We start from the raw sequence: 14,498 nt of genomic DNA on the forward strand, positions 1-14,498 counted from the left end.
GCGCTACAGACACACACACACATTGGTAAACCTCCCTCAAGTATTAGTGCGCAAAAAGTTTTCATGCATCACCGGGGGAAATCGACAAGTTCGACACACGCAAATACCCGCTTCAATTGCCAAAACTAAAAGTTTATGTGGCATCTCTGCTGTCAAGCAGAATATTCAGATTTTTACGACACTTTCTGATAACCCAAAAGTTTTGCGGTACCAAATATCTTTGCACCGCTGATTTAGTAGCTGCTCGCAGTAAAGAGGAAAACTATGTATATCACATTAACATATATACATTGAGCAAGCGGATAATTTTATGTTATTTAATGAAGAGACTCTATTCCGAAGGTGAAATATGGGTAGTGTATACGTACGTACTAAAAATAAGGGGGAACAACAACAACAAGGTGAAATAAAGTTTGACCTCTGGGATCTTATAATTTTATATCCATAAAGTTTTTACGGAACATTCAGCTAAGGAAGTGATTTTTTTAGCGCATACAATCGAACTTCTGGAATGAAGTTGGCTTAGTAACGGGTTAGTTTCCAGAACATCGAAATTTTTTCAATGTTAATTATATTTGAGAAGAGTTAACAGCGAATTGTTCAATACTACGGTAGATTTCTTCGCCCAACGCTCGGGTTTCTAGGCGTTTTCAATATTCCTACAACAAATTTACTTAAATTTCTGTCTCTTACCGAAAAAAGGGAACATGTATTAAAGGAAAGTCCTGAATGCGAAATTTCATAATAAAAATAAATAAATAGAATGTCCTCATTACAACTATTGTGGTGGTGCTTTAATTTTTGGCGAAGAAGTTCTGTCAATGAACAGAGTTTATCTATGCTATGGTGAATTCAATCGAAGGTCACTTCGAGACAAATTTCGTGGAGGTTGTTCAAAATCAGTTGTTTTTCCGGAAACTATTACTGCTGAGCGAAAACCGATATTGCCAGATCGTCATGTGACCTATCGTGAGATTGAGAAAACTAGAATGACCAGCGTATACTGTGACCCGGAAATTGTAAATAAAACGAAAAATATTTCATTATTAATCAATATTTATTTTTTCGCCCTTAAAGTAATCCCCACCAGATGTAGTACACTTATGTCAACGATTTTTTCAGTTCTCGAAACATTTTTCATAAGCACTTTTTGGGATGGCCTTCAGCTCCATAAGCAAATTTTGTTTTATCTCTTCGATCGACTAAAAACGGGTTCAATGGAGCGGCAATTTGGGAAACAAGAAAAAAATCACATGGAGCCAAATCTGGTGAAAACTTTGAAATTTGCTCACAATCGTACTATTTTTGAAAAAAATCTCGCTTTATGGGGACGAGTCGAACAATAACGCATTTCATACCCAAAATATTCACCAAAAGTATTCGAAAAGACTCGCGAAAGATGTCAAGCTCTTTTGCCATCTCTCTAACACTTACTACCCTTCACTTTTTAAGATTTTCATTAGTTGAAGAAGTCGAAGGTCGTTCAGAACAAGGCATGCCTTCAACGATCTCTCGACCATCTTTGTAGGCTTTGTATCACTTGTGGGCTTGTATTTTTGTGAAAACCGAAACACCGTAAGCCGATTCCAACATTCGCAACGATTCCGAACACAAAATTTGTTTAGAAATACAAAATTTTAGACAAATACTTTGTCTGATATTTTTATACATTTTAAAAATCACATGGCACTACTGAGGTGTACCCGGGAATTCAATTACAATTTCCAGGTGCTTTTTTGTCACAATGTATATTCAATAATGCATGAACATTTGATTCTAGAAATTTTTTCCACACAATCGAGAGAAATATTCAAAAAATAAAACTATAGCGGTGAGGTTGGTTTTCATCGCAGTCAGCTAAAGGCATGCCCAAGAAACGTGCTGTATCGACGGCGTCGGACCATAAAAAGCGTGATGCTGGATGAATGGAATTCATTAAGAGGGGAAGGTCATGCGAAAACTCAGTGCGCGCAGGACATATATTTGGTATTATGGAGTGAATTTTGGATAAGTAAGTAGGAGCTCCGTCAGGATCGGGAAGGACCTCTCCTAACCGTTCGATACCAAACGAAGTTTTAGACAAAGCGACTCTCTCTCGTGTGACTTCTTCAATCTTCTTCTGGAGAAAATAATTCGAGCTGCAGAACTAAACCGAGAAGGTACAATCTTCTATAAGAGTGTTCAGCTACTGGCGTATGCTGATGGTACATTGGCCTTAACAACCGCGCCGTTAGTTCTTCGGACTAAGTAGGCAATTGAAAAGTAAAGTCCTCTCTCGGCGAACAAAAATAAAACTCTTTAAGTCACCCATCATTCCCGTCCTACTATATGGTGCAAATGTATGGGCGATGACAACATGTGATGAGTCAACGTTGCAAGTTTTCGAGAGAAAAGTTCTGCGAAAGATTTATGGCCCTTTGCGCGTTCGATGGAACGATGAGTTGTACGAGATATACGACGACATTGACATAGTTCACCGAATTAAAAGACAGCGGCTACGCTGGCTAAGTCATGTCATCCGAATGGACGAAAACAGTCCAGCTCTGAAAGTATTCGACGCAGTACCCGCCGGAGGAAGCAGAGGAAGAGGAAGACCTACACTCCGTTGCAAGGACCAGGTGGAGAAGGACCTGGCTTCACTTGAAATCTCCAATTGGCGCCACCTTGCCATAAGAAGAAACGACTGGCGCGCTGTTGTTAACTCGACTATAAACGCATAAGCGGTTTCCACGCCAGTAAAGAAGAAGAAGAAGTAGGATTTAACCTGACTCAGTATCCAGAGCGAAGTTGAGCATGGTTCACTATAGATTTTTGGGCGGAACTCGGTGAAGGTGTTTATGGGTCCACTCTAAATAACAGTCAGTGGATGCTTGAAGTTATTGCATCCGTATTCTGGTCGGCGTTCAATGTCGTCGACGTAATTATGGAAATACCTTTTAAAATTCCTAGGAGGCGGCTCCGCATCAAGCAGAAACTGCTTGGAGAGAAATGCCTTGTGTTCCTTAAGCGTTAGTATGAAAGCCTCAATGTGTAGACCGACAGAAGACATTAAGACTGCAGAGTTCTTACAAATCTGAAGCTTCTTCCTCTGCGTTTTACCATATTCAGGCAAGCATTTTGGTTCTGCGTAGTTGATGACCTGCTTACCAATTGTTTTTTATGCTGCCAACAACTTTTTTTTGTCTTTTCCCCAAGAGCTGTCGGCTAGCGACTTGAGGATTTTCTTCCGGCTATGTGGAGTAAAGCAGCACAGGCTATCAAGTAAAGTTTAAAATCTAAGGGTTGTTGAAAGTCGTAATATAAAAGCCATTGACTCTGATATTATGATCAAGTCTGTACTCCTTCGATCAGTTCGTGAATATGGTCGCTGTGGACCTAGCGAGGGAGGTATCAGTCTCCTTGCAGAGCAGAAGCGTGAAAGTTTGGTGAGATAGTTGTATACTTTTGAACACATGCCATCAACTCCCGCCCATAGAGGTCGGATACCGCAAATTAGATGTATATCCGTACTATTGTGGGCAAAAGTAATAAGACTTTTTAATATAGTGCTTAGTACATGCTTCTCTTTCTGAAGTAATAAAGTGCATGCGGCGATTTTTGCGATGAGTAAAATTATTCAACAAAGAAGTTCTGAAGAATCAAATCTCTGATGCCGAAACATTCAGAATATTGGAAAGGGCCTGCGATGATGATTGTTTGCCGTAAGGAAGTGTATTTGATTGGTACAAATTATTCAAAGAGGGTCAAGAACGCGTTGACGATGAGTCACGTCCAGGATGGCCATCAACATCAACTGACGATCAACACGTCAATAAAATAGAGGAATTGGTGCTTGAGAATCGACGATTAACAGTCAGAGACCTTACTGGCATCGTTGGAGTATCGGACGGATCAGTGAAAACCATTTTGAAAGATAATTTCGCCTAAATATAAGTGAAAGTACGATTGGTTCCAACATTACTCAATTTTTTTCGAAAAACAGCGTCGCGTTAACGTCTGTGAAACAATGCTTTCCGACTACCAGGTTGTCAGGAAACATATTATTACTGGCGATGAGCGGTGGATCTATGCTAACGATCCGGAAACAGATAATCAATCAGCCGAATATCGTAGCAAAAAAAAACACGTCAAAAATTAAGGTTATGTTTATTGTTTTCCTCGATTATCAAGGTGTGTTGCACTCCGAGTTAGTTCCGACCAGCAAAAGTGTTAATAAGGAATAATATTTGAGTGTTATGCGTCGAAGCTATTTGTAAAAGGAGACCGGAATTATGGACCGACAACTAAGGGTTTTTGCAAATCGAGTTTTTGAGATATCCTATTGAAATTTAGCACGTAGCTGCGTTTTGATATTCTTTTGATTAGGCGAAATCGTTCGGATCGCACAACTATATCACATATTTCCCATACAACCGATTATTTTGATTTAAGCTTCGCCTTGAAAATGGCTGGCTCGAAAATATGAAAATTTGTGGTGATAAATTTATGGTATTTGTAATTGCTTTTGTTTGGATTTTATATTTGAAGAGCAGCTATTTGAACTCTTTTTAGAAAATATTTCACTAGCTTTAAAATGTACTTTATTTTCGGCTAGAGATCTCTCAACATAGTAATTTCAAAAATATTTAAATCAAACACGTATTTATTTCTTGTTGTCTAACGATTATTTATGTATTTGTTGGATTGGTTGCTGTACTTTATTTTGTCGTTTGCTAAAAATTATGTGCGATAAATTTCGCGCAGAAAGCATTGAAAAATCCGTCAGCTGCAGTTTATCTGATGCCACAAAAAGTTGAGCTTTAAACCGCTGAAAAGCCCACGCATTAACGCACACATACCCATATGTATGTATATACAAACAGCGATTCACGCCTCACGGGGTTTGTATGCATTTTCTTACGATTGTTTGCATTCGCAATTATTCGAGCGAAAGCGACACACTAACTCATATATGAATGCAAATAAACATACATACATATAAATGCAACCACTAATGCATGCCACCGACATATGCACACATATAGTATTTCATGCATATTTATGCGTGTTGGTTTATGTGTAATATTCCGCACACAAGTGCAGCTCGCTTGTTGGCAAAATAAATCACGGCGAATTGAAAAATAGCAAGCAGCGTCGTAACTGAGAAATGATACAAGCACTTTCCCAGCAGTGGCTGGTGTAATAAAAAAGGATTACCACTTCAGTGCCACTATATAAGCGCAAATATGTCTTTGCAGATATGTACAAAGGTACATATATAGTAATATATGAATATACATATGTATTTTAGTATACATATATAATATGCATTTCATGTGTAGACACTTGACTTGAGGTCGAAGACATTTATGACATCCTTTTTGTCCTACATAACGAAAATGCAAACGCATGCACGCCCAACCAATACTTATACATACATTAGGGTATGCGTTACTTCCCAAGTTGATTTTTATTACCCTGAAAGGCGTATATTAAGTTGGCCCCGAAGTTTGTAACAACTAGTAGGAAACGCTTGTGGCTCCTTACGATATGTGTAGATTTGGCCAGATCCGTCTGTCCATCTGTCTGTATATGCGCAAACCAGTGCCTGAGTTTTTGAGATATCATGCTGAAATTTTGCATGTGTTCTTCTCTGCCCAAGAAGTTGTTCACTTGTCGGAACCGCTGATATCGGACCACTATAGCACATAGTTGCCATACAAACTGAACGATCAAAATCAAGTCCTTGTATGGAAAACTTTTTTATTTGACAAGATATCTTCAACAAAATTATACTCGGATTATTATCCAAGACAAAGATGTAATCTCTTAAGAAATAGTTCAGATCGGACTACTATAGCATATAGCTGCCATACAAACTGACTGATCAGAATCAAATTCTTGTATGGAAACTTTTTTATTTGACGATATATCTTCACGAAATTTTACATGAATTATTATTGAAGGCAAATATATAATCTCTGAAGAAATTATTCAGATCGGACTACTATAGCATATAGCTGCCATACAAACTCAACGATCAAAATTAAGTACTTATATGGAAAACATTTTTATTTGACAAGTTATCTTCAACAAAAATATACTCGGATAATTATCTAAAGCTAGGATTTAGTTTCTAAAGAAATTGTTCAGATCGGACAACTCTTGCATATAGCTGTCATACAAACTGAACGATCAAAATCAAGTCCTTGTATGGAAAACTTTTTTATTTGACAGGATATCTTCATAAAATTTTACATGGATTATTATCCAAGGCAAATATATAATCTCTGAAGAAATTATTCAGATTGGACTATTATAGCATATATGTAGCTGCCATACACACATACGATCAAAATCAAATTCTTGTATGTAAGCTTTTGTATCTGTGAAGGGTATTATAGCTCCGTTGCAACCCAAGTTAACATTTTTTTTTTTATTCAATGTAAATAATCCCCTTATTTTCAATTTAAACCACGCCTAAATCAGTTTACTTTTCCAATACACATTACATGCGAATTTTTGATCGTCTGCAATAAAAGTTTGAAATCCAAACAAAGCAAACCCATAACTTTATAAGAATATTCTAAAAAAACACTTTTCGCCCTACAAAAAAGTCTTAATAATATTTTTCATAAATATATTGCTTTAAAAGTTATGCGCAGTTAAAGTAATGCATCAAATGCACGATATTCATACAGTACACCATGTCGTATGAGCAACATAGCATGCATGAATTACTTCTATGAAATCTCACTGAGTTTGATGTATAACTTTGACTGCGTATAACTTTAAAAGAAATGTTTTAAGGGAAAAAATCATTGAAATCTTTTTTGTAGACAGACATTTTTTGTACAATATCTCTTTTTCAAAGCTGTAGATTTTGTTGCTTAATGCAAAATATTAAAAAAAATTACAAGTTATATATATGTATGTACATACATATGTATGTGCGTGGGAAAAAATATAATTTAGACAGAGTTTAAATTTTAAACTCAGGGTGAGTTGAAAAAAAGATTACAAAAAGTGCACATAAAAATTTTGAAAAAAATGGTAAAAAAATTATCATAACATTGTTGGATTCAAAATAATTTAAAACGTTTTTTTCCCCACCCTAATACACCTATTTGCATGTTTGTATATGCGTTACCATGTAATTAATGCAACTGCATAGCGTCAAAATGTTCAGCAATAAAAAGCGTTCCTCAAAATGCCACAAGTTTTGAGTGAAACTCAAGCAGACGACAGCGCCAGCAGCTGCAGAGGCTTCAACATGTGTCTAGCACGCTATGTGACATACTGTATATGTATGTATCTAACATTATATAATGGCGATTAAAACGCATTTCTTATGCAAACGCAAGTCGAGTTTGTCTAATGCCACATACATACACGCCAACCACACCCAAATGCCAGCAGAACTGCGTTACACGAACTACTACATTAAACACGCTTACTCTCAAACACACTTAACAGCAAGATTGGCAGCATTTCCTGCTGGGATAGTCAGAATGCGATATTTCAAACTTAGCATAGCATACTTTTAGGCGAAAACGACGTTAAGCTCTGCAATATGCGCTTTCAAAATGATAAACGTGCTGCAATGCCTACAACGAGCATGTCCGTGTCATCGCGATTCGCTTATGACTCCTTCACGTTGTCTGCACGGTCTTGCCGAAAACACTAAACTGAGCTAGATACCAAAGTACGCATTCGCACCATATAAAAACCACTAAAAGTAATAGCTATTACAGCCATTTCACGCTCAAGAAATATACACACTAACTATTTTATTTATCATTTTAATTACTATTGTAATTATGGTCAAATGCTTCCCATGTTCGTCGTGGCTCAGATAGCATTTATTTGTAAATATTTGCGTTTAGAATACGCCTTAAATAACCACACGCAGTAACCATTAGGGAATTTATTTAATGTCATATTAAAAATTTGTCACATAATTTTATTTTTATATATACATACAGTAATTATGTTAAAATTTCTACTTTGCAATAAAAATTACAACATTAATTTTAATTTTTTACTTAAGTACAAACTTAAACTAAGCTTATATCTAAACCTACAAATACAAGTCAACTGGTTCTAGTAGTCTGAATCCATGTTGTCGTCCTCAGGACCGCTCGACAGTGGATTTCTTGTCGTTTTATTCAATTTGTTTGATGCGCACTTTTTTCTAAAATGTTTTTTCTTGCCAAATTGAAAACCTCGGCGCAAATCATCTAAGAACAATTTATAGGACCAGCCGGGTCGATCAGTGGCGCCTGTTTGGAGGAGAAAAGTATTCAGTGCTGTTTTTAAACTATTAAAAATATTTACACTTGAACACTAATGATTTGTCTTTGTTTATAAAACTTTTTCGTGTTGTATTTGGAGTTGAAAATTACAAAATTTAATTTCGAAGTTCAATTAAAAAAATATTATTTTATTGTGGTTTAATCATAAATTATGATTTAAAAAATGTCTGTCTTCACACTTTATTTTTAAGAACACTCTTTATCACTTATACTTACTGTATAACACACTTAAAAGTTTTGGGTAAAGCAGCATGCGCTTTTTGCCATGGGTACCCTCGAGGTTATAACTCAAAATAATCTCTTCAGATAGCACGTACACAAGCTTTTGCTTGAGACCAATCGGCATCAATAATGGCTTAAGAAATCTTGTCTGTAATAAAAAAAAAGTTATGAAAAAACAAAAATTATGTCAAAAATATGAACGTAAGGTAAATGTGTGTGTGAATTTAAAACATTTTAAAAGATTGAATGGTTTTATATACATATAAGAAATATTATTGTTCATTTCTCACAAAAAACTAAAAAAAAACCGGAAGAATGACAACAAATGTATATTTTTAGAATAATAAACAACCGACTTTAATTTTATATAATTATTTTGTCGTACTAAATAAATATTTGAATAATATATTTTTTGACTGGTCTAACTAGTTTTTATATTCCAAATTCACACACGACCCTTGAACAATTTGTTTCATATTTTCATAAATATTTACCATTTCTTCTTTCTTTCGTTCGTCCATTCCAATAAAAGCTTCGGCATTGTCTAAATCTTCCTGCGTCATTAGTGGAAAAACAGGTCTTTGGATGTTCTTTTCTTCTTCCGCCTCTTCTTCTTGTTTCACCAATCGTTTCATCATTTCCTGATGTCCTTTCATTAACTCATCTATTACCTCATTCTGCCGCTCCATAAAACCTTTCGGAATCCAATATATTATGAACAACTAATGTAAACATGCATTATAACATAAATATAAAATGTTAAAGACCCATTGAATATTTCTTAAAATAAATCTGTGAGAAAGTAAACAATTTGGTTGTTTAAATTCTTCACATTATAAAAAAATTGAACTTTCAAAATTGTATGATCTTAATTTAGTTGTTTCAATTCTTCACATTATAAAAAATTAAACTTACAAAATTGTATGTTCTTAATTTAGCAGATGATTTTAAAAATTGTGGCTTATATAAATTTTAATATTTTTTTCAAACTAAAATTATTTCTAACACACTTCAATGGTTCTTTAGCTGTTGTCTATGTTATGCATAATAATGATATTTATATTTACCTTTTATTTGTTGTATGTCGGCACGCATCTCCATCATCTCTTTAGACAAATCTTGCATTTGAGATGTTAAATCCATGTTTTCTGAAATCGGAGTTTTTATTGTGGAATCACTTAAAAAGATTAAACGATATCTAGCAAGAAAAAGTTTAGGTAATATTTTTTTATCAAAATTATCCCCGCATAATTAATAAATCTTGTTACTGTTAAAGTAAGAGGCGGTCAATATAAATCAAAATGTTTTCCTTATACCCACGACATTCTGAAAGTTTGTCCGTCAACTTAACGCGCGTAGTTTAAACGGACAAGGACTTGTCAAATTCGAAACATTCATCAAAAATCTTTGGAGGATGCTCCTGCGGCTACACATTAACCACCAACTCTTTTATACAGTATATATTTCAGTATAACAACTCCATAAAAACATTTTGAGTTCTAAAATTATAACGAACTAATGTATTTCCACGTTATATATCATGAATAATTTTTCCAAGATGTAAATCACCAACTAAGAAAAGCTCTGCATTTGTTTGGATGAATTTTGTTTTCACAACTCCCTCCGCAAAGTAAATTGTACAAAGTGTGGTAGATTATGTTGTGGGGGCAGTTGTTTTCTTGAGACACAGATGTGCATAATTCAGCTACACAGCCCTACATATATTTTTTTCTACATACTTAATTAAAACCATAACTATTCCGAGCGCACAATTGTCGTCCAAATTGAATAAAAAAACACAATATTACCAGTAGTTTCGTACATATATGCAAATTCAGGGCCGCGTATTTCGCGTGCCTCGACAAATTTTATCTTTGATATTCAGTAACCAAAACAAAGTATGATTATATATGGCGAAATATTTCAACACTGTATTTCTGGTTTAAAACGTGTATTTACAAATTCTCGCATTACAATATGCAAATCTAAAATATATAAAAACACATAAATTTTATCAAACACTCGCCCGGCGAACCAATATTTGACAGCAACAAATTGAGTGAGGTGAAAAAATGTCAGTTAATGTTTTGGTGTTGCCACAAAACATTTACGCAAAGGTAATTACACTTATGCCGTCTAAAGACTATGCAATCTGGAATGCATGGAATAGCAACCGATATATCAGAATAAATCCATTATCTCCACTATTTTGTAAAACTGTAATTAAACTTTTTTGTTCCTTATCCAGTTGAATTATTAGAAATAAAAAAAATTACAGATTTCATTCAAGCAGGACTTTTTATTCATTATCAAATGGTATTAAAACTTCTTCGATTTTAATTGATGGCTGTTCAGAATATTTTCTACGTTGAGCCCAATTAAATTTGAAATGTTTATTTTTGGCGCACTTAAAACCATTCCTAAGGTCGTCCAGAAAGTACTTATAATTCCATCCCTCTCTTGTTGTGGCTTCTGCAGTTTAGAAATGGAATAAAATGATTGTATAATTAATGGATAAAATATTTTTTATTTTGTTACTTACGAAAAAGCACATCCAATATTTTCGGATAATCTTGTATACGTTTTTTATTGTGCCTACCATCAACGTTGTAGTCCAGAATGACATCACAACCCAATATCTTATTCAAATTCTTTTTAAAACTTCCGGGCATTAAGAGTGCTCTGGCAAGTGCAATCTATATTTTTGTGCGTATATAAAATTACTACGGGCTCATTTATTTGTTTCATGCATTTATAACTCACACATTCCCCTTTATTTTCGTCATTTATGCTCTCTTCAGCCTTTTCCAAATCGTCTTGCGAATTTATCGGAAATATGTTTAGAAATTGTTTCGCTTTCTGCGTACAAAAGTTTCTATCCTGCTTTTTCTCCTCATATTTTCTCAGAAGATGACATTGTTCTTTGATGAGCCTTATTATGGTTTGATTTTGCTTTGTCAACGATTCTACAAGAAAAATCAGAAATTGAGAATCGTAATTGTAATGAAATAAATATATTACCTTTGAGTTGTGTAACTTCATTCCGCAGTTCTGCTGTTTCATTGGTAAGTTGTTCCACTTTTTCATTTAAATCCATATTTTCTGAAATTTAACGTTACACTCGTTGTATATAAACCAAAAAATTTATATTGCAATATAAATGGTAAGATATTCCTAAAGTTTTGTCTTGTATCACAATGCAACCATGTAAAAGCCACACACACTTAATTTAACATATCAATAAAAGGTGGTAGGTTTTTCATGTGTTCTGCATATACATTTTGTTTGCAAACAGAAGATTTATAAATAATAACTTTTTAGGCTTTGGAATGCTCAAAACAGGCAATAAAATGCAATAATACACAACAAGTTGCAACAATTAGACACTATATACAGAGGCATATTGGAAAACTTGTTTAAATATCACTAATTATTAATGCTGCAACCAAGGCGTCTAGTTGCCTTAGACGCTGGCACAAGGTTTAATACTGATTCTGTTCACCGCACCTGTTCACGTTTATCACAAATTATTTACGAGCTTAGTAGCACTACTTATATTTCGTAATGCTTATTTATAAATTAAAATTAATATCACTTTAGAACTGTTTATTGATTTGTGTAGTGTAAACAATGGTCTCAATTGTAAATTCTCTTGAGATTACTCTTTTGTTTGCTCGTGGTGTAATGTGGCAATACATATTATTATGTGGTGAATATTTTTCCACCTCGATATTAACTCTGCTGTTGCCACAAAGAAAATTTTTGTTCAATTATTTTTTAAATTCATGTTATAAAAACTTAAAAAATTAATTAAAAAATAATAATTCCAATGTACATATACATTGTGAGTACCCGAAAATTGTAATTTAAATTTCCCGGGTAAAAAATATTTCAAAGAAATGTAATTTGCTAAGTTCGTTGGGCTGTCCTTAATTAATTTGACAAATATGAGCGCTATCTGTCAACCAATTAAACATTTTGTGTTTTATTTACAGTTTCCGGGTACACACGCACTTATAATCTATGTATATGCAACCACATCTGCCGAAATTAGCACGACATTTATATGGTTTCTATTAAGCTATTTAAAGTTAAGAATATTTAAATATTTGTTATTTTTGGGTAATGTATAAAACACAACTGCATATAATAGTTGAAGAATTCTTTATTAACAGTTGTTTTTATACGTTTAGGTAATTATTTAAATTGTTTCATACAACAAAATAAAAAAAATTCGGTTTTGCCGGTAATTAGTGTTTGAACGGAAGAACCAAAATAAAAAAAAATACGAATATGAGAGAGTAAGTACGGATGTAGGTTTATCGGAAAGATAAGAACAGGCAACTTGCCAGCAATTTCCAAGAAAATTTGGAAAATATTTTATAAAGTCGCAATTATAAAATCATAAATCTTGCTAAGATTTTCCAAAACGCAAAGCCATTGATAACGTTATCAAGAATCTAAAGTGATTCTTATGCAACTTCTTTCTGGATACTGTAGCGGGTTAAACGTCGAAAGAGTACATTTGCTGCGACTATGCTAAGATTATTTCGAAGACAACCAAACCGAACATTACCACACAAGCGGATATTAGTTAGCCGCTTCAGCAACAACAACATTGACTTGTCGATTTATAAAGACTCGTCATCAAACATTGCAAATCGCGCCCGATTCTGCGAATAAATTTTTGAATACCGCCCACAAACCAAACTTGCTAATGTTCATATCTGTTATTTGAATGTTATGGAACAATTAAAATCATATACATATATAATTGGGGTACTCACAACCCGACGTAAAGCATCGTAAAATCGTAAAATTATAAATTTTTACACTTGTTTAAAAAAAAATGTTGTTGGATGCTATGTTTTCGAATCGTTGTAACTTACAACTTTATGAGACTTGTGAAAACCCTAAATAATGTTAGTTATTTTTATACTAGAGTATATTGTGTTTGTATTAACTAGAAGAAAACGTCTAAGAGCCTATAAAGTATACATATACATATGTAATTTATAGCATATAGCGGCTATATAAACTGTCTGATCTAACCAAGTTCTTGTAGGGCAAACTTTTTTATTTTACAAAACTTAGCACAGATTATTATTCAAGCCATACAAACTGGATTTTTCTTATCTCATTTTTATAGCCCCAGACTGACCGATCAAAATCAAGATAAATATCGTTTCTTGTTTTTTCACGAAATGAAGCCAAACATCCAATATCGATCTGATCCCAGCCCCAGAGAAAACTCGATTTTGTAGTACAATTCGAAATTTCTAACACCAACTTTGTTTGTCAAATTTAACTCTCAAAAATTAAGAGTGATTTCTCCGCAACAAGCAGGTGGTTCCAGGCTAATAACGCAGGAAACAGCACAAAGAAGATCAATATACATATGTATACCATATCAGTAGACAGGCAGCAGTTAAGTCAATAATCTCACAACGCATTACGTCAGAGAATGTTTTAAAGGCAGGGAGGCACTAGATGTAGTGGCTGCCGGAAAGCGACTGCATACAAGGTTTGTCAGGAAAGTAATAGGACTGAGTCAATTAAAAAAAAAATATTGAACCAATCGTTACAATTCTTTAAAAACTTTCGAAATAGGCTTCTTCTGCGTCGATGAGGCGCTGCCAGCGCGGTTTCCAAGCATTGAACGAATAGCCTTGAGAGCTCAGGTGCGTGCTGCTTGGACCCCTTATGTCGTCTCAAAATGTTTGTCTTTCAACGGCCTTTTCAGGCAAGGAAACAAAAAAAGTCAGCCTGTCACCGGTGATTACGTTATTCAAAAATTTGGGGGTCACTTTCACACTTGTTCAAATTTTCTTGTCACATTTCCTCTCGCCGCAATTTCTGGTCGTCAGTGCGCACTTTTGGGACCATCTTTGCGCACATTTTGCGCATATTCAAGTGCTCCGTCACCATGTTATGAACCACAGATTTTGATAAATTTAACATCTGGGCAATTAAACGAATTTT

General features: G+C 34.4%; 3 protein-coding genes across 4 annotated transcripts in view; all 3 read right to left on the reverse strand.

The window, feature by feature from the left end:
- The window catches only part of LOC126750940 (synapsin), a 164,179-nt gene that overhangs the window by 147,334 nt on the left and 2,347 nt on the right, over positions 1–14,498 (reverse strand). The window lies entirely within an intron of this gene.
- LOC126750993 (uncharacterized) lies at positions 7,892–10,712 on the reverse strand. 2 transcript variants are annotated; one of them, XM_050460882.1, is made up of 5 exons: positions 10,339–10,712; positions 9,584–9,664; positions 9,011–9,210; positions 8,511–8,664; positions 7,892–8,261 (listed from the first exon to the last, which is right to left on the reverse strand). In XM_050460882.1, the coding sequence occupies exons 2-5, from the start codon at positions 9,657–9,659 to the stop codon at positions 8,083–8,085; spliced, it is 609 nt and encodes a 202-aa protein (XP_050316839.1). In that variant the 5' UTR covers positions 9,660–9,664; positions 10,339–10,712; the 3' UTR covers positions 7,892–8,082. The 2 variants fall into 2 exon arrangements, with proteins under 2 accessions (XP_050316839.1, XP_050316838.1); XM_050460881.1 differs by having other exon boundaries at positions 10,325–10,712.
- Positions 10,796–12,192, reverse strand: LOC126750996 (uncharacterized). Its single transcript, XM_050460885.1, has 5 exons — positions 12,024–12,192; positions 11,538–11,618; positions 11,280–11,482; positions 11,059–11,212; positions 10,796–10,988 (listed from the first exon to the last, which is right to left on the reverse strand). The coding sequence occupies exons 2-5, from the start codon at positions 11,611–11,613 to the stop codon at positions 10,816–10,818; spliced, it is 606 nt and encodes a 201-aa protein (XP_050316842.1). The 5' UTR covers positions 11,614–11,618; positions 12,024–12,192; the 3' UTR covers positions 10,796–10,815.

Source organism: Bactrocera neohumeralis, chromosome 2 (genome assembly GCF_024586455.1).
Source record: "Bactrocera neohumeralis isolate Rockhampton chromosome 2, APGP_CSIRO_Bneo_wtdbg2-racon-allhic-juicebox.fasta_v2, whole genome shotgun sequence".
Lineage (NCBI taxonomy): Eukaryota > Metazoa > Arthropoda > Insecta > Diptera > Tephritidae > Bactrocera > Bactrocera neohumeralis.

Excerpts from the sequence above, each read along its gene's own strand:
- LOC126750996 (XM_050460885.1), bottom strand. The coding sequence starts at position 11,613 with ATGGATTTAAATGAAAAAGTGGAACAACTTACCAATGAAACAGCAGAA. Across the intron at positions 11,483-11,537 it reads TGAAGTTACACAACTCAAAG|AATCGTTGACAAAGCAAAAT; the intron begins GTAATATATTTA and ends TTTTTCTTGTAG. Across the intron at positions 11,213-11,279 it reads ACGAAAATAAAGGGGAATGT|ATTGCACTTGCCAGAGCACT; the intron begins GTGAGTTATAAA and ends ACAAAAATATAG.
- LOC126750993 (XM_050460881.1), bottom strand. Across the intron at positions 9,211-9,583 it reads CGACATACAACAAATAAAAG|GTTTTATGGAGCGGCAGAAT; the intron begins GTAAATATAAAT and ends GGATTCCGAAAG. Across the intron at positions 8,665-9,010 it reads AACGAAAGAAAGAAGAAATG|ACAAGATTTCTTAAGCCATT; the intron begins GTAAATATTTAT and ends TTTTTATTACAG.